Source organism: Lepus europaeus, chromosome 11, assembly GCF_033115175.1.
Source record: "Lepus europaeus isolate LE1 chromosome 11, mLepTim1.pri, whole genome shotgun sequence".
In the NCBI taxonomy this organism is placed as follows: domain Eukaryota; kingdom Metazoa; phylum Chordata; class Mammalia; order Lagomorpha; family Leporidae; genus Lepus; species Lepus europaeus.
In genome coordinates, this window is record NC_084837.1 from 9,260,647 (window position 1) to 9,286,985 (window position 26,339).

Sequence of the window (26,339 nt, forward strand, 5' to 3'; positions counted from 1 at the left end):
GACTGAGCAGTCTTCTATTAAGTTGTCCTGAGTGCAGTTGTAAAGTGAAAGTTCCAAGTCAGTGTACAATCTCTTGACAATGTTTATCTAGCTTTAAAAATTTTTTTTAATCCCCAGGAATATCCTCTGAAGTAACTTAAAACAGCAAGTTACAAATTAGTAATAATTTAAGCTTTCTAAAAAGCAGTTAAAAATATAATGCTGGTATTGGTGTGAGTTGCATGCAACTAGGGAAAACATTTCTGATGGATTAAGCTTTAGTTCAAATCTACATGGTTGTAAGACCTTCTTTGAAAGATCCATCTTTGAGGGAGATGATGGGGATGAGTAGGACATGGAATCTGGTTCCTCAGGTGAGCAAACAAGAAAGCTAAGTGACTTTTGTCTCCTGAGGTCATCTAGTGCTAGAATGATTTTCCTTAGGTTTTCTGGCAGCATCATATCTTCAGAGAGGCTTTTGGAGCCAGTTGTTTTCTCCCCATGGTACAGATGAGAAATGAATCAGACAGGGAGGTTTAAGAGGCTTGCGTAATGTTTTACAGGGCTGCGGTGGAAACAAATAATGAGGCATCTGAAGAGGAGACAAAGCTTCCCTCCACTTCCAGCCCCTGCCTGCTCTTTAATTCCCTAACACAGGCCTGAAGCAGCAGGGTGGTGATTCACAGGGTGAGGCACGCTGTCCTCTGACCCCTCCTCCCACGTCACTGCACCATCACCTCACACAGCAGTCCCCGAACACCTCTGATTTTAGCTTCACTATTTTTATTTTGCTTTGCATTTGAATATTTCTATTTATCATGCAATTATCAGTTTTCATTTATGTGGTTTTTCTGAGGAACTATACATCTCTAAGTGTGGTTTTTCTGGTCTTGGTGTCATATTTTTCTCCAGTAGAGATTTACATCATTGATATTTAAATGAGATTTCTTAGGGAAAAGGGTGATATATATTACTTCTGGAATACCTTTCTTGGGATTATTGACAAATACCTGCATGTCCTTTGTATTCCATATGTATCAGGAATTGAGTATTTTGATACTTAGCATCATATGAAATATTCTTTTATCTCTAGAAGATTTTTGATACATTGGTCAGTTTTTTGACCAGTGAGATAAGGGGAGATAAAGGCACCTCTAGAGGTGATCTCATCACCAGGGTTCTCTAAAGGTTGTGGTTGGAGAGGGAAAAGGGGTAGCAGAAGATGTTCTAGATCCAGGGGCTAGTTTGTGTGATAGTTGGGTAAAAGATGGTTTGTGAAGTTGAGATCAGCAGGTACTGCTGTAGTCTAAGTGTGAAGAATGGAACTGAGATCTGAGAAGTAAACCAGATCTTCATGGATGTGTAATAATGCCCTTCACTTTACCCTAAAGGTTTGGATAACCAGTGAAAGGGCCTAGCAGAATAGCTGCCTGCGTTTCACCTGTTTCCCAAGCAATAAATGACATTAGAGATGCATGGTGATTTTTGAAAGGGATTGGAAGAGAAAGGAAGAGAAAAGGGTAAAAATATTGAATGTTTAGTTTTAGATTTTTAAGATTTTTTTTTGCATTTTTTAATGTTATTTATCATACTCTGTACCATGTGTTGGGGATATAGTGGTAACTGGCCATATTGCTGCCTTATTCCTAATAAGATTTGTTGGCTGTTCAATTATGTGACTACAGAAATCCCTTTGCTGGATACACTTCAGTGTGAATTCAAGGACCTTAGCATCCCAAGATCATGTTGTTTGCCACCACATACTAATCATTCAACATATAAATACTATATTGCTATTATAGCAAAAAAGTCATTTAAAGCCAAAGATGCTAGGTACTTACCATGTTTATCAGTTCTGTGTATGCCTGCAAAGAGATTCATACAGTATAAATGATGTTTCAGTTCTCTTACATGCTTATAATGAATTCATGTAGTATTGTGAAACTTGGCATGTCAAACATAACTTAAAATTAAGGAGACAGTTATCTTGTTTTTATATTTATTTTGAAGTTTTTTTGGTAGCTCATTCTGAGAGACTATTTAAGGATCTAGATTCTGCAGAAAGAAAGATATCTTTGCATAAAAGCTCTACTTTTTACTTTATAATTATGCAAATAGTGCTATACCTGTAAAAAAAATTTTCAGATGGTAGTATGAACTTAAATGTAAACGTGCCTTATAACTTTCCAGGTTTTTGTTTGATTGGTTGACTCACCCTTCTCATATGTACCTTGATAATTGTGTATCATAAGGGTATTCTGTGAAGAATATTACCATATGTTTAGATATTTGATATGTGATTGTTTATTTAGTGTTTCTTGTAGTATTCATTTTAATTCTTTAGTAGTAAAACAAGAAGATAAGCCTTTCACGTCTTTAAAATGATTTCTAATACTTGGTAAATAGACTACATACTTAATTAAGCCTTCTGAAATAAAACTTAATTGCACATATTGTAATTTACCTCTTGAAATTCAGTGGAAAGCAGCTTTGTTTTTTTAGAAATTTCCTTTTTACATAGCTGTCATTATTTTGTAGTAATTTTTGGGTTTGAGTTATTTCTGTAATCTACCTTTAAAATCTTAAAAACGTTTATGTTCTGAAAAAATAAAAACTTGGAAATAATAGCTTGTATTTATACAGGAATTTTTAAAAAATCAGCTTATTTTTTATGCCACCAGTGTTTGTATAGGATCATGCCTTAGTGTGTACTTAAAATATTTTATTGCTGTTTTCCTCGTATCTGTCATTGAATTAAGTTTTAAAAAATAGGCCGGCACCGCAGCTGAATAGGCTAATCCTCCGCCTGCGGCGCCGGCACACCGGGTTCTAGTCCCAGTCGGGGCACTGGATTCTGTCCTGGTTGCCCCTCTTCTAGGCCAGCTCTCTGCTGTGGCCTGGGAGTGCAGTGGAGGATGGCCCAAGTGCTTGGGCCCTGCACCCCATGGGAGACCAGGATAAGCGCCTGGCTCCTGCCTTTGGGTCAGTGCAGTGCACTGGCCGCAGCGCGGTGTACCGGCTGCTGCGGCCATTGGAGGGTGAACCAACGGCAAATGGAAGACCTTTCTCTCTGTCTCTCTCACTGTCCACTCTGCCTGTCAAAAAAATAAAAAAAATTACTCTGTTACTTTAAGATTTAAAAAAGCTTATCAGTTACATTCTATAAGCTGGTAGAAAAATAACATTTGAAGTGTGTGTATAAGGCCATTAGCCACATATGGCTAATATTTTTTGAAAGGTAGTTGATACTGACTCTGAAATCCTATATGATATTTCACTTAGTAATTTAAATCAAATACCTGTAATTAGTACTCTAATATATTTGCCTATAATGGTCATTTATTTATTGAATGCCTACCTTACCAGGTCATGTAGCACTGGGTTGTTGGTTTTTTTTGTTTGTTTGTTTTGAGATACATAGGCACACAGATAGACTGACAGAGAACTCCTGTGCACTGGCTCACTCCTCATATGCCCACAACAGTAGGAGCTGGGCCAAACTGAAGCCTCTCAAGTGTGTGGCGGGGCCCCACCACCAGAGTCATCACCTGCTGCCTCCCAGGACACACGTTAGCAGGAAGCCAGCATCAGGAGCAGAGCTGGGACTCAAACCTCGGCACTCCTGCGTAGAATAAAGCATCTTAACTGCTAGGCCAGATGCACACCCCAAGCTCTGTTTAATAACATTTAATAGGGCAGAGAGAGCATTATTAAAGAGCTAAGTTTGTAGGTTATATTTATTAGTTAAGATAGTGTATATAAAAGCATTTTGAAAACTCGACTGTGTTAGGTTGTTTCTGGTTGCAAGTAACATAGGAGATTTGATCAAAACTAGTCTTTAAAATAGGGATGTTTTTAATTTTACCTAACAGAAATGCCAGCGGTGTGAAAGAGACTAAACTCTCTGGAAGTGTCTAAGGTCTTTTCCTTCCCCTGTGCATCTGCTATATACTTGTGCTGGCTTTTTCATGTTAAGTGGCCGTGGCAGCTGTAGGCCCTACATTTGCAGAGTACAATGTAAAACAGTGCTAACTGAACTTTCTGTGATGTACAACTGTTCTGTGCACTGTCCAGCATATAACTGTTGAGCCCTTGGAATGTAGGTAGTGCAGCTGAGAAAGAGTTTGTAATCTTACTTGGTGTTAAGTAGCCGTATGTGGCTAATGGCTACTGTCCTGAAGTATCAGATCATGTGTCCCAGAATTCTCGGGAAGTGTTCCAAAATTAATTTTACTGGTTTAGATCACATGCATCCTCACATCCCACCCCCAAAATACTAATCACAGTGGGAGAGGATAGAATGTACTGGTTGGTCTTTGCAAGACAGGTGTTTCACTCCTGGGACTTACTATAAAATCACAGGAATCCAGACAGGGAATTGTATCAGGAGAGATGTGTACCTCAGTAGAGCAGAGAGGGGTTCAGAAATAGACTCATACATTTATGATTATTTGACTTTTTACAAAAATGCCAAGGCAAATCAATGAGGAAAAAAAATCTCTTCAGTAATTGGTGCTGGAAAACTTGAATATCCATATAGAAAAAAATCTAAGTATTTTCATCATATACAACATTTTTCTGGAGAGGGTTTATATAGTAATACAAGGTAAGGAAGGAAGAGACAAACTTGGTATTGGTAGAATGAGTGCCTTGAATACTAGGCTGTGAAATGTGATGTTTGTCCTGTGGGCACTGGGCCTCTGGAGGTGTTGAAAGTTTAGAGACTTAAATCATTTTCACATGAATACTATCTGGCATCTGATAGCATTTTAAGAGAAGTTTATAGCTTTTAAATATTTTGTAATTATAATAGGTTTTTGGTAATACTGAGATTTATATGAAGAAGAAGGAGTGCTGTTAGATTTGGTTTGAAAGGGAAAGGGAGTTTGAAGTGGTAGTCCAGGCTCTGTTCTCAATGATGGCTTGGCATACCATACTTCAATGGTCTGTAGAAAATTTAAGAGTGCATCATTTATAAAAAAATAAAACATTTAGAATTGATGCCATGTTAAAATTATTTTATAATTGTGCAAAATTATCTTCAGTATTGCAGCAATTTAAATAAAAATATTTTTATATAAAATTATTGTTACTGACCATGCAGAAATGGCTACAAATTTAAATTATCATTTAAAAAGATTTTTGTATTATAAAAAGGTTAGGAATTATTTTTAAGATTTATTTATTTATTTGAAAGGCAGAGTTAGAGAGAGAGAGAGAGAGAGAATCTTCCTTCTGCTTGTTCACTCCCCAAATGTCTTCAACAGCCAGGGCTGGGCCAGGCCAAAGCCAGGAGCCAGGAGCTTCCTCCTGGTCTCCCATGTGGGTGCAGGGGCCCAAGCACTTGGACCATCCTTCACTGTTTTTCCATTGGAAGTGGAGCCACTGGGACTCGAACTGGCGTGCATATGGGATGCTGGCATCACAGGTGGCAGCTTTGCCCGCTGCTCCCTAGCGCCGGCCCCAAGGTTAGGGAATTCTTACCTGGTTCTCTACTTCAGCTAATTAATAAGAAAGCTGAATCCAAAGCCAGTAAGAGGCCTTTCTCAGGTCATGTCAGTACATCATGACAACATAAGACTTAGTAATGTTCTCTGGGAGATCGTCTTTCTAGGAAGACTTTAGACCCCCAGAGGCAAGAGAATGCTAGTATTTCTCATAGTGCTCAGTAAAGATCCAGCTCACAGCTTAATAATGACCTGTAGAATTGAACCAAAGGAGTGTTGTTGCTTACTTCGTTTTTAATGCTTCTATAATATTTTTAATTGAAACTCCATCAAATAGTACAAAGGCTGATAGGGCCAAAAATATAAAGTATATTTAAATAGAATGCAAGTGCAAGAATGAAGGCAATGTTATTCTATTTACTCTGTAACACCAGCAGTGATAGCTTTTGTTTCCTTGTCTCCTCTTCCACATCTCTCTATTTTTTAAAGGATTTATTTATTTATTTGAAAGATGGAGCTGCAGAGGCAGAGAGAAAGGTCTTCCATCTGCTGGTTCACTCCCCAGATGGCTACAACGGCCAGAGCTGAGCCAATCAGGAGCCAGGAGCTTCTTCTGGGTCCCCCATGCAGGTGCAGGGACCCAAGGACTTGGGCCATCTTCTACTGCTTTCCTAAGCCATAGCAGAGAACTGGATCAGAAGTGGAGCAGCCGGGCCTTGAACCAGCACCCATAAAGGATGCCAGCACTGCAGGTGGTGGGTTTACCCGCTGCGCCACAGCGCTGGCCCCCACATCTACTCTTTTTTTCTTTCTTTTTTAAAGATTTATTTTATTTATTTGAAAAACAGAGATCCAGAGAGAAGTAGAGACAAAGAGGACTTCCATCCGCTGGTTCACTCCCCATGTGACTGCCATGACTGGAGCTGCACCAATCCGAAGCCAGGAGCTTCTTCCAGGTCTCCCGTGTGGATGCAGGGGCTTAAGGACTTGGGCCATTTTCTACTGCTATCCCAGGCCATAGCAGAGAGCTGGATTGGAAGAGGAGCAGCCGGGACTAGAACCAGCACCCATAATGGGATGCCGGTGCCACAGGCCAGGGCTTTAACCTTCTGCGCCAGAGCGCCAGCCCCCACATTTACTCTTAATCTGTATTACTTCAAACATTTAGAAAAGTAAACATAAAAAAGGAAACAAAAATACAAGCTTTTGCTATTTTGTGGTTTCTGCATGCCTAAAAATCTCATCAACAGCAAAACCCACACAACTTTGTGCTCTGAGTGTTAACAGAAACAGTAACTGGGGAGATAGGTGGAGTTGCTCAGTGACACAACTAAGAGTAGCAGCCAATCTGAAGACATTTTCCTTTCCTTTTGCTACTAACGATTTTGAGATTGTAACTTTTTTTTTTTAAAGATTTATTTATTTATTTATTTGAAAGAGTTACACAGATAGAGAAGGAGAGGCGGGGGGGGGGGGGGGGGGAGGCTTCCATCCGCTGATTCACTCCCCAGATAGCTGCAACAGCCAGAGCTGAGCCGATCCGAATCCAGGAGTCAGGAGCTTCTTCCAGGTCTCCCATGCAGATGCAGGGGCCCAAGGACTTGGACCATCTTCTACTGCTTTCGTAGGCCACAGGCGAGAGCTGGATCGGAAGTGGAGCAGCTGGGACTTGAACTGGTGCCCGTATGGGATGCCAACACTGCAGGTGGCAGCTCCAGCCACTATGCCACAGCGCCAGCCTGGTAATGTTATTCTTTCCTGGCTCCCTTACCTAGGAAAAATGACCAGGAAACCAAAGTGACTTTAATACGCTGACATCATTTCCTGCTCTTATTTGCAGGTGAGGTAATTTGCATTCAGAATCCAGTGTAGTAGAGCAGACTGTTTAATTACACAAGAGCTCTTCCCCCACTTTGGTTTTTCAGATAGCATTTGGTACGCATTTGACCTAGGGTTAAGATGTCATGTGAGATACCCTGTGCACGTTGGAGGGCCTGCGTTTGAGTTCTGGATCTGCACCCCGTTCTCCAGCTCTCTGCTAGCGTGCATCCTGCGATGCAGCAGGTAGTCCCTCAAGTGGTTGTGTCCCTGCTGGTCCTTTGCCTGGCCCACACTAGCTTTGGTGGTCATGTGGGGAGTGAACCAGCAGATGGAGTGTTCTGTCTCTCTATGCCTCTCAAACAAAATAAATAAAAGCACTCATCAGTTTCTGTTCATTTGACTAAATGGCTGCTATGTAAAAGAAACTTATACCAAGAAGGGAAGTTAGAGTTTTCAGGTTTCTTTTGAATATAAGGAAAGTTGTTTTCATAGGTTCTGTTGCATTTTACATTACAAAGTTCTGTTTACTCACAATATTAATACACCCAGATATAGTACACATGGTTACAAATTCCAGAACAAGGGAGTTATCACTTCTAGGTTTATTTTTATTTATTTATTTGAGAAGCAGAGAGATAGATACAGAGTGGTAATCAGAGCTCTCATCTACTTGTTCACTACCCAGATGCCTGCAATGGCTGCGACTGGGCCAGGCCCAGAGCTAGGAACTTGGAACTCAGTCAGGCTTCCTACATAGGTATCAGGGACCCAACTACTTAAGCCATTACCTACTACCTTTCAGGATGTGCATTTACAAAAAGTTGGAATCAGACTTGGAGCTGGGATTCAAACCTAGGCACTCAGAGAACGGGGACACCCCAGCCAGGTGTCCTAGCTGCTGAGCCAAACACCCATCCCATTTCTAAGTTTGTGAGTTTAATCACTACCACCACCACCACCCCAATCAAACTGAAACCTTAGGAATAGGAATATCCACTGCCGCCTCCTGTTTCCAAGTGATTACAGTGAGAGTTCTTTAGTGCTGAGCAGAGGGATGAAAAGGGAGAGAATAAGAGAGAGAGAAAGAGAGAGAGAGAACCCATCTCTGAGAGGTCACAGAACAACCACCAGTGTTGATTGGAACTGCAGGCCAAATGTATAATAACATAAGAAATGCAAAAACGCTAGTGCTGTAGGTACCTACAAGAAACAGATTTATGTGCTGTTTGAAGAAAAACACCTTATTTCTTAATCTTTACCATAAAAATCTTTTTTTTGAGAGGGATGAGATGGGAGTTTGGCATAAGAGTTAACTTGCCATTTGCGTTACCTGCTTCCTGTAGCAGAATGCCTGGGTTGGAATTCTGGCTCTACGGTTAATTCCAGCTTTCTGATAATGTGCACCCTGGGAGCAGCAGGTGATGACTCAAGGACTTGAGTCCCTGCTACCCACACAGGAAACTTGGATTGAATTCCTGACTCCTGATTGTTGGCAGACATTTGGGGAATGAACCAGTAGATGGGAGTCAATCAGTCTCTCTCTCTCTGTCTCTGTCTCTTTCTCTCTCTCTGTCTCTTCACCTCTCAAGGAAATAAAATATGATCAAGTATAGAAGAAAACAAGGCACAATATGCAAGTGCAGCAAGAAGTGGCAGAAACTGACCCCAAATAGTTCATACTATTATTATTCAGAGTATAGATCTATTTCACTTATGTTTTAAGAAGGAAAACACAAGCTTGAAAATATCTGCAAAAACAGGAAATTACAAAGGAATTGACAAAACAGACTTCTAGGCATGAAAAAATACACAGCTCAAGTTAATTAAAAACTTAGTAGACATGGTAGAAGTAGGTTCTCCATAGCTGTAGAGATTTTGTGAACTGAAAGATAGAAGACATTATTCAGGGTTCAGTACAAAGAGAAAAAGATGGAAAATACCAACAGAACTTCAGAAAGAAGGAAGATTGAGTTAAGAAGTGTTAGCCTCCATTTTAATTGGCATTCCAGGAGAAGTGGGAGTACTTCTTTGTCCATGGGTTACTTGAGCCATCATCTGCTGTCTGCTAGGGTATGCATTAGCAGCTGTCATCTCAACCCAGCACACTGATAGGGGATGCCTGTTCTCCCATCCAGTGTATTTAACCACTAGGCCAAATATCTACCCCCAAATCCATTTTTAAAGAACTTTACAACTGGTTCTGAAATTCAAACGGAAAAGAATGCTCTCTGACTCCTGGCTTAGGCCTGGCCCAGCCCTGGCTGTTGTAGCTATTTGGGAAGTGAATCAGTAGGTAGAAGATCTCTGTCTCTCCTGTAAAGGAATACAAATGATAAATTCGATTATGTTAAAATTCCAAACTCTTTTTCCCTCCTTTTCATACAAAGACAGGAGTTAAAAAACCATGCCAGACAATTGGAAAGATTTTCTCAGTGCATAAAATTAGCCAAAGGCTTAATATTAACTTTGTATAAAATAATTGATATGTTAATAAGAAAGACAACTCAGTAAATGACAAAATACTTGAACAGGTACAATTCATATGAAATGTGCTTAATTTCATTTATGATCAGTGAAATGCTGATTAAATACTTTGCATAGGAATCTATGAGTTTGGCATTTTGCTGTAACTGAAGAACCACATTAAAAATATTTATTTATTTGAAAGGGTGAGTTAAAGGAGGGGAGAGGGAGAGAGAGAGATCTCTCTTTGACCTGCTAATTCACTTCCTGAATGGCTGCAGTGGTTGGTGCTGGGCCAGGCTGAAACCAAGAACTTGGAACTTCATCCAAGTCTCCCATTTGGGTGGCAGGGACTCAAGTTCTTGGGCCATCTTCTGGTTTCCTAGGCAGGGAACTGGATTGGAAGTAGAGCAGACAGGAGTCAAACTGGCATTCATATGGGGTGCTGGTGTCTCATATAGAGGCTTAAGGTGAGCTGCAGTGCTGGCCCCTTAGGCTGTGTTATGAACAGACCACTCAATCTGCCTGAGAGCACCATGTGCAGGTTTGCACCAGATTGTGTGCAGTGCTCACAGTGGTGTTTTCATGATGCTCTGAAGCAGCTCCAGTGTCTAATGGCAGCAAAGTGGATCAGTTCTTTTCAGACAAATGTATCAAATTCATTACCACAAATAAGCTATAACTGTATGTAACTCTGTGGATAATTCTCATAAATAACGAGATAAGGCAGAATAATATATTGTGTATGGTTCCATTTACATGACATTCAAAAATAGGCAAACTAGGATATGTGTCTACTTGGTAAACTACTAAAAAATTGTGTTTCAAGATTAGAAATTATTAAAAGAAAAAACTTTCATTTTTAAAATATTCTGATAGTCTAGCTTCACTTGGAACTTTTACGACATACTATTCCTTTATTTTATGAATATTCACTTATATCTTGTGCTAAAACTACTAATTATCCATTCAGCTAGTATTTACAAAGCTCACCTGCTTCACAGAAATAAGATTTAAGGTGGGTGGTAAAATAGTGGATTGATTTAATTGCCTAGCTTCTCTTACATTTAAAAACTATACTTTTTTTTTTTTTTTTTAACAGGCAGAGTTAGACAGAGAGAGACAGAAAAAGATCTTCCTTTTCCGTTGGTTCACCCCCCAGATGGCTGCTATGGCCGGTGCACTCCGCCAATCTAAAGCCAGGAGCCAGGTGCCTCCTCTGGTCTCCATGTGGGTGCAGGGCCCAAGCACTTGGGCCATCCTCCACTGCCTTCCCAGGCCACAGCAGAGAGCTGGACTGGAAGAGGAACAACTGGGACAGAATCCGGCACCCCATCCGGGACTAGAACCTGGGGTGCTGGCGCCCATGCTTGTTACTCTGTTCATTTGGAATGGGTTTTGATAGTTGCCATTATAAAGTTGAGCATATATTAAAACTTTTTCAGTTCTTCGTAGGCAGTAATTAAAACTGCATGTTTACCATCTGTAGGCTAAGTGAACACCCAGGTGGTATAGACTCTTGAATTAAAAATTTAGTAGCATATCTCGATTCCAGGAAATGTAAGTCCCTTGGGATATTTATCGGTTCTTGTTTGAGCTTCCACATGGTTAAAATATTATTTAAACATAGTGAAAAACAATCTGCTTTATTAACTCTTTAAATGCAAAACTTGTAGTAATAGATCTATGTGTGTGAATGTATATGAGGGTACTTCAAAAAGTTTATGGGAAAAGAAGAATTAAAAGATTTTAGAAGGTGCTGTTGTGGCGCAGCAGGGTTAAGCTATTACTTGGAATGTTGGAATCTCATATCCCATTGCCAGCTATGTCACTTCAGTCCAGCTCCTTGCAAGTGCTTCTGGGAAAGCAGTAGGTGATGGTCCAAATACTTGGGTCTCTGCCACCCACGTGGAAGACTCATATGGAGTTCCAGGCTCCTGGCCTTGCCAACACCAACCCCTGTCGTTGAGACTATTCGGAGAGTGAACCAGAGGATGAAAGATCTCTGCCTCCCTCCCTTCCTTCCCCTCTCCCTCTCTGCCCCCCAGCCTTTCAAATAAATAAATAATAAACTTTTTAAAAATATGTTTTGGTACAAAAAATATTTGAAATCCATGGATTTTTTTTTTATTGTATACCTTTTCATGAACTTTTTGCAGATGTGTCTTATGTGTGGATTTCTTTGTTTTTTCATCAAAATTTTTAAGATTTATTTATGTGAAAGGCAGAGTTAACAGAGAGAGAAGGAAGGAGGGCGTCTTCCATCCTCTGGTTCACTACCCAAATGGCCGCAACAGTTGGAGCTGGGCCAGGCCAAGGCTAGGAACCAGGAACTTCTAAGTTTCCCACGTGGGTGCTGGGGCCCAAGCCATTTGACCATCCTCCACTTCTTTCCCAGGCTCATTAACAGGGAGCTGGATCAGGAATGAAGCAGCTGGAATGTGAACCAGTGCTCATATAGGATGCCCGTACCTACTAAGCCACAGTGCCAGCCCCAAAATAAACATCTTTTAACTCCCATTGTCCACATATTTTTTGAAGTCTACTTGTATGTGCATATAATTGTACGTAAAAAATATATTTTTATTATATATTATATATAAATAAATATATTAAACATATGTTTAATGATGCATATAAGCTTGATGAAGCCCAGTTTTATTTGGCTACCCCTGCCTGGTTAATAATCCATTTTGAAATGTGTTAAATTTATTATATAAAAGAAAACCTGGATATACTTGAGGAAAAGTCTAAACAGCATTGTTTGTTCTCCTCAAGTCTTTTCCTTTCTTTCCTCTCTTCCCATTCTTTCCATCTCCAATTTCACCAAGAAATTCAGCAGGCAGACCAGAAAACCAGACGTTAAGTGTACAGGGTCTTCCAAGCAGTAGCATATCCTCAGAATTCTGTCCATGCTTCCTTGAAGTGGAAATGTAAGGTTGCTAGGACTCCATAAGTACAGTACTAGAACACATGACTTTAAAGATCTTTGTTAGAGCAGGTACCATTATTTGAATTGGTTATCTTTAGCCAAAAATAGTATAAATAGTTGTCCCCTAAGGGTTGGGACTGGCTCTGGATTCTGGTTTGCAGAAAGACTAGCCAGACTTACTTTGAGAATTATATGACATTGTTAATACTAATTTGTGTGGCCTAAGAGAATTAGTGTTTTTTTTTTTTTTTTCATTAAGATTGGTTCACTATAAGAGACAGAAACCCTTAAATTTAAAGCAGCTCAAGTTAAAGGAAGAATTTATTGGAAGGATGCAAGCAAGTGGCACCCAGGCAGGAAGGAATACTTGGCTTCCTGAAGGCCTGGCTCCATCGACTGTGTCCCACGGGCTCCAGGTCTTCTCATCTTTGCCTCCAAAGCTGGTTTGCAAGGTGACTCTGGAGGCACAACTGATGGTCTTCATGTAGAAATAAATTGAATGAGTTTATAACTAAAGGGTGCTGAAATGAGTTTGTAGATAGAAACAAAACTGATTAATGCCCACAGGCAAGAAATAACTTGTACAAACAAGAATTATTTGTAGCTGCAGTGAACATACTACAAGTTAACTGATGTCCACCTCTGTTAAGTTGTCAGGAAACAAAGGTGTATATAAAATAAATGGAGGTTCTTGTCAGGATACCCACTAAATCCCAGTGTTTTGTTTTTTTCTTAAATTGATATGGAAGTTTGAAACTCAGAGTGTACTTGTACAAGTATTAAAGTATCACATTGCACCTCATAAGTATATACAGTTATGTGTCAATTAAAAATGAAAAATATAAAGTAATTTTTAAAAAAATTGCCTTCCTAATGTGTTTTTGATTGATATATAGAAGGTTTTAAGCTCCTCTTCATTTAGGTGAAAGTGGTTTAATTAATGCCCAAAACCAAAATTTTCTCTTAGTTTTGAGTTTAATTTGGGCATTTCCAGCTCGGAAAGAGTGTGGATGTGATCTAGGGATGCCTCTTCTCTCAGAGTGTTTACAGATAGAATGTTCCCAGCCCCCCAGTCCCCATCAGTTCCACTGCAGATCAGTAGCTTCAGATAGAAAGGAATCCAGCTTCAGGAAATTGTAGGGTTTGTTATTTTACAGTTAACATTCTTAATGCTGTGATGTTAATAACATTCCTGAATTGTTAGAATTAAGCCTTAATGTAATTTCTTGCACATGAGTATGGAAAGGTCACAACTTTTCTGCCATTTTTAGAATACCTGATATCACCATGAGTGAATACAGATCATTAGATTATCATTTTCAAAAATTTTAAATTTTTAAACACATTTTTCTTTTAAAAACCAATACTTATGCCAATACTAAGTCTTGTCAGGGGTTCCTGGAAATCCCCCCCCCCCCCCAGGTATAGATCTGCTATCAATAGTAAGTCAGGAACAGTTTCACAACTCATAACTGATAACAGATAATTTTCAAAAACTATAAAATGATTCTCAGACACATGTAAAATGTGAGTCAAAGGCTTTAGCTCATTAATCACTAAGGGACCCTGCAAAATGTTACAGCTGGTTAGCACATAAATCAACTAAAAGGGGCGCATCACTGAAATTTGAAATTGTCTTGCCAGAATTTAGTTTCTCTTTAAACTTGCCAGGACAGTACTGAAAAAGTGTTTGTCACATTACAAGAAATAAAGTGTTTCTGAAGTTCTGTTTCCTTTAGAATGGAGTATGATGATAATCAGCAGTCGCCAGAGAGCGTGTAAAACTAGTAATCTTGGTGCATTTTTTTTCCCACTTACAAGCAGATTCCTCATAGTGGTGACCTTTTCAGACTCTTTTCTTCACTGAGCAGGTGTTTTTATTATGGCTAACTTGAAGCATGTGAGAACACTGAAGCTGCCTGTTTCTTATGTGCCCCACCTGGCTTTGTTAATGGATTACAGCATTCCACTTTCTAGTACCAGTGACATAAGAGAAACTTTCACTGTTCTGCTATTTGGTAATGATAAAGAGGACAGAAAAAGTCTTTTATGGTAGTTGGCTTCCTGTAACAACTCTTCATGTTTTGGCGATAAGGAGACAAAAGTTGGCTGTCAAGTAGAGGCACATTAGCCATTATCTGCAGGCTGATACAGCCTCTTGGGTCCCTCCCAGTGACAGGAGCTGTGTCCGAAGTGAAGGTTTGCAGGACTGGAGATAGCAGAATACTCTCCTTCCTCATAGTCCAACCGGGGTAACCTCACTCTCTCTCTCTCTTTTTTTTTTAAAGATTTATTTATTTATTTGAAAGTCAGTGTTACAGAGAGGCAGAGGCAGAGGTAGAGAGAGAGGGAGAAAGGTCTTCCATCCGATGGTTCACTCCCTAGATCGCCACAATGGTTGGAGCTGCACTTCTCTGAAGCCAAGAGTCAGGAGCTTCTTCCAGGTCTCCCATGCTAGTGCAGGGGCCAAGGACTCAGGCCATCCTCCACTGCTTTCTTAGGCTATAGCAGAGAGCTGGATCAGAAGTGGAGCAGCTCGAACTCGAACCCAAGCCCATATAGGATGCTGGCACTGCAGGCGTTGGCTTTACCTACTACGCCATAGTGCCGGCCCCTAACCTTACTCTTGTAAAAGTTTCATAGAATTATTGAACAAAAACTATATTCTGTTTCCTCTGTAGATTAAAAAACAATCAAAGAGATACATCCTTGGTGACTGCTATTCATGGAAAGTTTAGTGATAAGCATTTCAGTATTCCAAAAGCAGTTAACTAGCCTTTAAGATGCATAAAAATGGCCGGTGCCAAGGCTCAATAGGCTAATCCTCCGCCTGCAGCGCCAGCACACCAGGTTCCAGTCCCGGTCAGAGCTCCGGATTCTGTCCCAGTTGCTTCTCTTCCAGTCCAGCTCTCTGCTGTGGCCCAGGAGTGCACTGGAGGATGGCCCAAGTCCTTGGGCCCTGCACCCGCATGGGAGACCTGGAGAAGCACCTGGCTCCTGCCTTTGGATCAGCGCGCCAGCCGCAGCAGCCATTGAGGGGTGAACCAACGGCAAAGGAAGACCTTTCTCTCTGTCTTTCTCTCTCTCACTGTCCACTCTGCCTGTCAAAAAAAAAAAAAAAATAGCATAAAAATTAGGGGAAGTACCCAGAGATTTAGGGCTAGAATAAATCCACAACTTTATTGTAAGATCTGTGTGTAGGTACCTATTAAATTGTTGTTCCAGGGCTATGTAGGTTCTAAGAGTGCACTGTGTTCCAATATTCTGAGTGTTAACATTTTCACTGCTGATAGCAACTTGCAGAGATTTGGCAAGTAGAACTTGCTACCTTGGATAGGGGAGGGTAAATGTCTATCCTGTAATGTTCTGAATAATGGAACCTTTTATGGCTATGAACACATAAATGTCCACCAGATTAGCTTAGTGCCAGGGGGTAGGTGTGGGGAAACAGGCGTAATGTTTGCTGTATGCTCAGGTTTAGTGTTTGTGTCATCGTGGGAGCTTCAAGCATTTTGTATGCACTTCCTAGTACATACCAAGTAATTTGAGAATCTGATGCATTTAGATTAATAAATGTTTATGATTCCTTAAGCATGCAAAATAAAAAATTAAATTTTAAAAATAATGTGACTTTAGAGTTACTATGAAAAAATTTTCAAATCTTAACATACTGTTCACATCCTACTTTCTCTGTAAGAAAAAAGGGGTAAAATAAATATCTACAGTCATTACAAATCATGTTTTATATTATGAATTAATGAAAAGCATGCATTAAATCTAATTCAAATAATCATTTATTGATTATCTTAGGACCAGTTTTTAAATCAAATTTTGTTTCCTTTGTTAGGTAGACTGACTTGGAAACTTGGAACTTCCTAATAAATCAACAAATCTCAAAGCTGGTTTTGTTGTTCAATTCACTAACTCTTACTTAAAGTGATGTTCATTAAGAATAAAAAAAATTTCAGGCATTTTGAAGGTTTATGAGTATTACATAAATCTTTGAGCCCTTGGTTTTTATTCTTTTGAACACTATTAGACAAACTATTTTGTGATGACTTTAAGTTAAAATATTAAACCAACTGTTCCCTATATTTTTTACTCTGAAGTAAGGGGGGAAAAATCAACATGGTCCAGGAGATATTTTAATGATACTCAGCAAAATTCTCTAGAAATTTGATTCAGTAGAATAAATCAAACCAAGAAGGGGCTCTGTAGAAAGAGTTAGCAAAGAAGGAGGTAATTCATTCTGAAAAACTTGTTATTAATATGTTCATTCTTCATAGGAGTCATTACTGACATATGTAAAAAATACTAAATTTGAGCTTTTGTATTTCAAAATTATGTAGGAAAGTGATTATATTCAAGAACAATTGAGGAATGAAAATATTGGGATTTTTATGCTAATTTCTGGTGAGTAGGATAAATTCTCACAGGCAGAAAGTAATGTCAATATATAAAGTTACTCAAATGTTAAATCTTGCTTATATCTAACATGTTATTTGAAGAATCAGTACATTTGTGATCATTTAAAAGCTATTTCAGTGGCTCTTGTTTAATTCAGTTCATTCAGTCTGTGCTCTCTTAATAAATTTTACAAAAAACACTCATGGCAAGTTAGTATTATTTGTATGTGAATTTTCCAATTGTATTTCAGACTTTAAGAAAGAAAGGCCTTAATGGTTGTGAGAGCCCTGATGCTGACGATTACTTTGAGCACAGTCCACTCTCGGAGGACAGATTCAGCAAACTAAATGAAGATAGTGATTTTATTTTCAAACGTGGCCCTGTAAGTACTTTTACTTTACCTCTACTTTTTATTTGTTGATCCTTTTTGTTAACTTCATTATTTAGGCTCTGAACAAGAAGGAACACAGAGGGTGCGACAGCCCAGACCCTGATACTTCATATGTGCTAACTCCACATACAGAAGAAAAATATAAAAAAATTAATGAGGAATTTGATAATATGATGCGGAATCATAAAATCGCAGTGAGTACTAAGAGTATGGTTTGTGCTTTTATCTGTGCATGAAGAGATCAGCTACACATTTATTTTTACAATGGATATGACCATAAGTAGAATGGAAAAAATGTATTCTTTTTCTTTTATATAATTTTGAAATAAAACTGCTGACATCTTATAATTGTGCATATTCATTATCTTAAATGTAGAAGTGAAGAGAAAACATCCTAATCCAGGTTCTGCTTCTTATTACTCCGTGCATCTTTGGATACATCATGAATTCTTTTTTTCTTTATCTGTAAAATGAGGATTTGGTTCATGCTGTTTTTAAGGTCCCTTCCAGCTCTGAAATTCCGTAATTTTTCATACAGAATATATGAGACTTTCACGAAACTCTCTCTCATAACTTAAAAAAAGTTATTATATGTATTCAAATAGATCTTTAGAATGCAAAATGTGAAGTATTTGGATTTGTTACAGAATATGGTGTTTTCTAAATTATTTTTAATTATTGTATATGGTTGCTGTAATAGTAGTAATTTAAGTTTACTTCTGTTTGGCTCTTTGTAAATTTTCCGAAATCATTTGGCAGTGGTACCTTCAAAGTCATGCTTTGCTTATGCTCCAGGTACTGAGGAAGAGCTTAATCTTAAATTAGAGAAGCAATGTTGTTAAACTGGTTGCAAAACAGTTACTTTAACCAGACATTTAAATGTAGTGAAAAATTACTTCCTTGAGCTCATACTCGTGAACTTGATAATTCTTGTTGGAAGTTCCATTTTGCAAAAGTTATTTAAGACTGAAATTCTGGATCTAATTTCCTTATTCTGTATATGTTAGTGTAGCCTTCATGAAACAAATTACTTTAATATCAAAGCTAATTCCCTTAAAACTGTACCCTAAAGTATGTGTCATAGGTCATTTCTTCATAATAGTTTATATTATAAGAAGAAGCAGTTCACAGAAAATAGCTTTGAGGAGGTCCTTTTGGACTGATACCATTATTGTTCTTAAAAACAAAAGAGCAGCAAACAAAATTAATCCTTTCTGTGTCCTCACTGGGATGTTGATGTTGCAGTTAATGTTAAGCTGAAAAATATTATGCAAATAAAATTGTTCTACTTTTGGAAAAAAAGATCCTATATCCATTATTTTGTATTTGTTGATGACTCATCATGATTTTTCTACCTGAAATAAACTGTTAAATAGAATACATAAACTATGTCCTTCTAACTTTGAATTAGCAGTATTACCTTATTTTGAAATCACTGTTTTAAAATGAGGGCAGGAAGGTTTTTGTTCTTCCACTTTAAATGATAAAGAGGACTGTTACTTATCATTGTTAAAACTATATTGTAAATGGTCTGTGTAGTAAATGCAAGAGGAAAACAGAAAGTATTCTTTTAAAAGTGGGTTTGGGATATTTTGGAGGGAAGGAAGATAACATTTAATAATTTACTCTATAAAATTTAAGGAAGTTACTAAAAATTCATTATTAGCTTGTAGGCAGTTAATTTTGTTGTATAGATTTTCTTTGCAGTTTCATTACACTGTGATTATATACTTAGTATATTTGTTTTCCTTTAGTTTTGTCCATTAAGAATATCCTCAGTTAAATCATACTGGAGACTTATTTATAATGCCCCAAATTTGACTTATTAAGCTAACAGAAAATGTGTATTCTTTCTCTCTTTTATTATGTTTTTTATTTCCCTGTAGAAATATAATGTTACTAAACTTGTTTATATTGAAGTGCTAATTTATGCTTATTTGATAACAGTGATACATTTTGTAGTGTATATGTATTTATAAAAATTTGAAATTCAGAGTTTCAGTATCAAACATATTCATGTTCAAATATAATTTTAAAGAAACACAGCTTGAACTTGAAGATTGATATAGTAACAACTTATCCTGTATTGTACTTTTAATTTTACCTTGTGAAATTAAAAGTTTATAAGTTACTTAATGTAGGTGAAAAGGAAGCTAACAGTTTTCTCCTTTTTGTTGTTTGTTTACAGCCTGGTTTGCCACCTCAAAACTTCTCAATGTCTGTCACAGTCCCCGTGACCAGCCCTAATGCTTTGCCCTACAATAACCCAGGGAATTCACTTGTGTCCCCATCTTTGGCAGCCAGCTCAACTTTAGCAGATTCAAGCATGCTCTCTCCACCTCAAGCCACGATACATAGAAATGTATCCCCTGGAGCTCCTCAGAGACCACCAAGTACTGGTAATGCAGGTGTGTAGTGATATTTGTTTGCTGATTCCTCAACAAAAAGGGTGAGAAACTAATTGCTAATTTAGCAATTTCTTATTCTGCTAGTCTTAATTTTGTTGCTTTGATGAATAAGAATCACTGCTGTGTGACTAACTGCATTTTAAGATTTTTTTTTTAATTTGTACGTCTGTCATAGTGTCAGCCAAAGTGGACAATGTGAAGAACCTACCATTCATAAGCTCTCCTTGTCATAAGAAAGCCATACTTTGACAAGGAGAAAATTTAATTAGAATGTTATAAACAAAGAAAAAGTTGAGTGTGGGCCATTTATGTTAGGACAGAGATAGACTTACCTGCTTAGAGTTAAACTACGTTGTTGTTTTTCTTTTCCATCTCTTCTTTCCTGAATTAATTAATTCAGCAAAAATTTGACAGTGCATTTATGGCTTTAGTCAGTGTAATGTAAATTTTTTTGTTTAAAGATTAATTTGTTTATTTGAGAGACAGAGTTACAGACAGACGGAGAGATAGAAAGAGAGGTCTTCCATCCACTGATTCACTCCCCAAATGGCTGCAGTGGCCAGAGCTGAATCAATCAGAAGACAGGAGCCAAGAGCTTCTTTTGGGTCTCCCACCTGAATGCAGGGGCCCAAGCACTTGGGCCATCTTTCACTGCTTTCCCAGGCCATTAGCAGGAAGCTGGATTGAAAATAGAGCGGCTAGGACTCAAACCAGCACTCATATGGGATGCCAGTGCCGCAGGCAGAGGCTTAACCTATAGCACCAGTCCCTAGTCCAGGATTTAATGGTACTGCATGCACGCTGTCTCCATTTTTATCATTAAATACATTTTAATGCCAACTTCAGTCTGATTTTTTTTAAGATTTATTTATTTGAAAGAGGGAGAGCCAGAGATCTTCAGTCCAGTGGTTCATGCCCCAGATGGCCACAACATCTGGGGATGGGCCAGGACAAAGCCAGGAGCCAGGATCTTTATCCCAGTCTCCCACATGTCTGGCTAGGGCTCAAGTACTTGGGCCATCCTCTGGTGCTTTTCCCATACCATTAGCAGAGAGCTGGATTGGAAGTGTGGCAGCTAGGACTGGAACTGGAACTTACATGGGATGCCAGTGTCTCAGGTGGCAGTGGCTTGACGTGCTATGCCACCATACCAGCCCCCAGTTTTTATTTTTGTGGTTTCTGAGGAAAGGACTGAAGGTTACCTCTGTTTAGTTCATAATCAAATAATAAGAGCTAATTCATATCCTTTCTCTGTCCTGTCTTTCTCTCTGTGACACTATTAGGTGGGATGTTGAGCACTACAGACCTCACAATGCCGAATGGAGCTGGAAGCAGCCCAGTGGGTAAGTGGACTTTTCTTTCACTTTGTAGGCATCTATGATCTCTGAAACAAGAGCTCTTACCAGATTTCCTTCAGAGGATTACTTTAATAGCTAACATTTTTTCCTATTTTCTTATACTTTGACCTTAAGTTCAGTTACTCATTCCTTCAATAAATGTTACCACCTCCATACCACACATTATTTTTTTTTGTAGACTAAATTGCCTTAATGCAACATTAACATCAAGACATTTTCTTGAGGAGAAACTTTCTGTGTTTCCTGTCCTCACCAAAGTTAGATTATTAGCAAACTGCTATATCTAGAGATACAGAGTTGAGAGATTTGTCTTAAGTTTCAGCTTTGGTGGTAATATATTTAAAACACTCAGGCTTTGTCACAGTTGCAGACAAATAGGTTGTTGCTCTTAGGAACTTCTCAAGATGTAGCAGTTTATACACGTCTTCCCAGTCCTGAAGTACCAATAAACATAGATTGTGATGTTAACATTACAAAAGCATGGCATAGATGTCAAAGAAGTTATAAAAGTTAACTGTAGCCTTTTTGGTTTTCATCACTTTAAGTCATCTTGGCCTCTATAGTATGTGATCATCATAATTACCATCACAGTTATATGAAAACAAGGGCAAGAATTCCTGCCTTGCTCAGATATAGCATGTTCCTTAGAGATATCTGAAAACAGATCACTTACAGGGAAGAATTCCCAACCATATATTCAACTCATTAATTCCACAAAAATGTCAGGAGCTTCTGCCTTAAGAAAACTATGGAGGGGCCGACGCCATGGCTCACTTGGTTAATCCTCCGCCTGCAGCGCCAGCATCCCATATGGGCGCTGGTTCTGTCCCGGTTGCTCCTCTTCCAGTCCAGCTCTCTGCTGTGGCTTGGGAAGGCAGTGGAGGATGGCCCAGGTGCTTGGGCCTCTGCACCAGCATGGGAGACCAGGAAGAGGCACCTGGCTCCTGGCTTTGGATCTGTGCAGCGCCAGCCATAGCAGCCATTTGGGGAAGGAACCAACAGAAGGAAGACCTTTCTCTCTCTCTCTCACTGTCTAACTCTGCCTGTCTAATTAAAAAAAAAAAGAAAAAGAAAAAGAAAACTATGGAGGCCAGTGCTGTGGCATAGTAGGTTAAGCATCTGCCTTAACCTGTGCCTACTGTGAGTGCTGGTATCCCATGAGGTTGCCAGTTCACATCCCAGCTGCTCCACTTCCGATCCAGCTCCCTGCTAATGTACCTGGGAAAGCAACAGAGGATGGCCCAAGTGCTTGGGCCCCTGTACCCACATGGAAAACCCAGAAGAAGCTCCTGGCTTCAGATCAGCCCAGCTAAGGCTTTTGTGGCCACCTGGGGAGTGAACCAGAAGGTGGAAGGCCTTTCTGTGTCTCCCTCACTCTGTAACTCTGCCTCTCAAGTAAATAAATCTTTAAAAAAAAAAAAGGCTATGGAGATGATTGATTGACTTAATCATAAATGATGAGAAGGATATGAACAATAAGATATCAGTGAATGAAATAAGTTATGAAATTCATAGAGACATAAAGCAGGACTAAATGCCTAATTCATACCTGTCACTATTCATTCTGTTTTAAAAGAAATCAACAAAATCTATCATTGTATCTTATTTAACAGTTAACTGGAAAATATAGAGAGGTTTTATCAATTATAGATTAGAGCTGCTACTCTTTTATCTGATTTTCTAAAGTTTATTTTCTTTTAACTATTTTAGTTTTTGCCTGTCCACATATCATTTTGTGTGTATTTTCCCATATGGTCCCCTAACTCCAATGAAATTATAAGTTCAGGGCCCACCAGGAATTGGGAGGGCCAGGTATACTTCTCTCACATTGAGCTGAGACCACAAAAGGCTGGACTCTAAATGAATCAGAGGGACATCGTTCCTCTTAGTTGCTACTTCTGATAATTATATCATCCCATTTCTTGACATTAGCTTGTGGGGTTCTGTTAGTAACTGGGAAGGCAAATCATCTCTAGCAGAGTAAGAATAAAACACCATCTCGGGACTTACTATTTCTACTTGGCACAACAAAACTAGCTAGGTACACTCAGAAGCATAAAATGTAAATGAAAACCTGCAGTGAAAGTGGACGATAGAAGCAATTTCCCAGGAGATCCAGAATTTGAAGGCACAGACTTTAGTTGTAACATAACATGGTTTACTGTGTTCAAGGAGATAAGGAAAATATTGAGAATTTTGACAGTCAAACAGAAACTCTAAAAATGGAAATTTTAGACAAAAGAATTTAATATTAAGAACTTAACGCCGGTGCCGCGGCTCACTAGGCTAATCCTCCGCTTCGTGACGCCGGCACACCGGGTTCTAGTCCCAGTCAGGGCACTGGATTCTGTCCCAGTTGCTCCTCTTCCAGGCCAGCTCTCTGCTGTGGCCCGGGAGTGCAGTGGAGGATGGCCCAAGTGCTTGGGCCCTGCACCCCATGGGAGACCAGGAGAAGCACCTGGCTCCTAGCGCTGTGCGCCGGTCGCAGTGTGCCGGCCGCGGCGGCCATTGGAGGGTGAACCAACGGCAAAGGAAGACCGTTCTCTCTGTCTCACTGTCCACTCTGCCTGTCCAAAAAAAAAAAAAAAAAAAAATTAAAAAAAAAAAAGAACTTAACATGGATTTAGTAACATATTAGACAATGCAAATAAGAGAATTCATAAACTAAAAGGTAAGACAGAAGAAAATAATCCAAGATTTTGGAGACACAAAAGGATGGAAAATTAGAAAGAAGGGTGAAACCTAGAGTATACAGTTAGAAGGTCTAAAATTAGATTGGAGTCACAAGAGGCCAAGACAAAGAATTGAGTAGAACCAATATTTGAAGACATAATTATGGTTTTCCAGACCTGACAGAAGACAAGCCACAGGTTCAAGGAAGCTCTGCCAAATCTACATAGTGTATAGATAATGCTGTACTATGAGAAATTGTAAACTGTTAAGAATAGAAGGCTAAGAAAATTTGAGCTAAGCCTATATCTCAGGAAATTAGAAGTAAACAGTAAGTTAAACCTAAAGTAAGTACAAACAAAGTGCAAAGATAAAAGCAGAAATTACTGAAGTCGAAAAATATAGAGTTAAAAATGATTCCTTATAAAATCTAATGCAATTAAATATATTTCCATCAACATTCAATTCAGAGTGTTTTCTAATTTCTATTATAATTTATTTGACTTATAAGTTTTTTGGAAGTGTATTTCTTTTTTTAAAGATTTGTTGTATTTATTTGAAAGGCAGAGTGACAGAGAGAAGGAGAGACAGAGATTTTCCATGTGCTGGTTCATTCCCTACATGGCCGTAATGGTGGAGGCCAGGCCAAAGCTAAGAGCCTAGAATTCCATCTGGGTCTCCCACATGGGTGTCAGGGACCTAAGTACTTGAGCCATTGTCTGTTGCCTTCTCAGGCATAGTAGCAGGGAATTGCATCAGAAGCTGGGCATTTGGGACTGGAACCAGCACTCCAATGTGGAATGCCAGTGCCGTGGGCAGCAGCTTAGCCTCTGGGCTGCACACTGGCCCCAGCAGTGTATTTCTTAATCCCAAATAGCCAGTTTTCTTTAAGATACTGTTTTCTAGCTGAATTATTTTATTACTAATTACCTTGCTGGGATTAAATTACCAGAAATGTCCTGTTACTTTTTTTATGATTCAACATGTATATCAGTTTTTGCCTGTGTTCTTTATGTAATGGAAAAGAATGCTTATTTGTAGTATAAACATGGATTTCTACTTCTAATTGTCTTAAGATTTTATATATAATATGCATAATAACTTAGCATATTAGTCTTGGTTTAGAAAGTTCTGGTAGGCCAGTTCTAGAGAGTTTCAATTTATCTTTAAACCGTATCAGTTTTTATTGATATTGTTAGAAAAAGCATTGAACAAACTCAGGATAAAAAAAATATTAAATAATAAAGTAAAGTGAACTATAAAGGAAAGATTGATTAATTTGCCTGTGTTAAAATTATAAAATTTCATTGATTAAAAGCATCATAAATAGTTGCTTTTTGAAACACCCTAGAGGGCTTTTCAACGAAGAATACCTACTAACCAACAAGAAAAAGAAAACCCAAATTTTAAAAATAGGCGTGAGAACACACTCACAAAGGCACTTCAAGAAGATATCTACCTGTCTAATAAATTTGAGAATATGCTTATTTTCAGTCTTTTAAATGCAAAATTAGGGGCTGGCATTATGGCGTAGTATGTTAAGTGCTACCTGTGATGCCGGCATCCCATAAGGGCACAGGTTCCTGACCCGACTGCTCTGCTCTACTTCCCATCCAGCTCCCTGCTAATGCACCTGGGAAATCCATGGAAGATGGCCCAAGTGCTTGGGCCCCTGCACCCGGAAAAAGCTCCTGGCTTCTGGCTTCGGCCTGGCCTGGCTCTAGCCATTGGGGCCATTTGGGGAATGAACCAGTGGATAGAGGATTGATCTCTCTGTCTATCCCACTCTCTCTATGACTGGCTTTCAAATAAATAAAAAATAAACCTTTAAGTAAATGCAAAATTAAAGCCACACAGAGTTACTGTACAACTGTAAGAATGGCTAAAATGAAATAGATAGGGGTAATGCTATGGTGCAGGAGGTTAAAGCCCTGGCCTGAAGTGCCGGCATCACATATGGGCGCCAGTTCTAGTCCTGGCTACTCCTCTTCCAATCCAGCTTTCTGTTATGGCCTGGAAAAGCAGTAGAAGATGGTCCAAGTCATTGGGCCCCCACGTCCATGTGGGAGACCCGGAAGAAGCTCCTGGCTCCTGACTTGAGATCAGCTGAGCTGTAGCCGTTGCAGCCGTTTGGGGAATCAACCAGCAGATGGAAGACTTCTCTCTGTCTCCACTTCTCTCTGTAACTGTTTCAAATAAATAAAATAAACCTTTTTAAAAAATGAAATCGATAATATCAAAGTATTGAGAAAGCCACGGAAAAAAATCTTCTACACTGATGATAGGAATATGAATTGTTGCAACCATTTTGGCATTATCTACTGATGTTGCAGGTGTACATGTTCAGTGGGCCAGTATTTTTAATCATTTGCTGTGGAAAAATACAAGTATGCACCTTGAGTACCAAGAAATATGTTAAAGAATGTGCACAACATTATTTGTTAAAGCCAACATTTCCGTCAA

The 26,339-nt window shown here is 38.9% G+C and overlaps 1 protein-coding gene across 5 annotated transcripts in view; it reads left to right on the forward strand.

Moving 5' to 3' along the window:
- MEF2A (myocyte enhancer factor 2A) overlaps window positions 1-26,339 on the forward strand; it is a 152,410-nt gene that overhangs the window by 89,591 nt on the left and 36,480 nt on the right. For 2 of the 5 annotated variants that reach the window (XM_062204952.1, XM_062204954.1), the window contains exons 4-6: window positions 17,300-17,431; window positions 19,629-19,848; window positions 21,132-21,191. In XM_062204952.1, the coding sequence (XP_062060936.1) occupies window positions 17,300-17,431; window positions 19,629-19,848; window positions 21,132-21,191 (412 nt within the window). Of the gene's footprint in view, window positions 1-17,299; window positions 17,432-17,496; window positions 17,635-19,628; window positions 19,849-21,131; window positions 21,192-26,339 lie in introns of all 5 variants that reach the window. The other 3 variants (XM_062204951.1, XM_062204953.1, XM_062204955.1) reach the window with 2 other exon arrangements.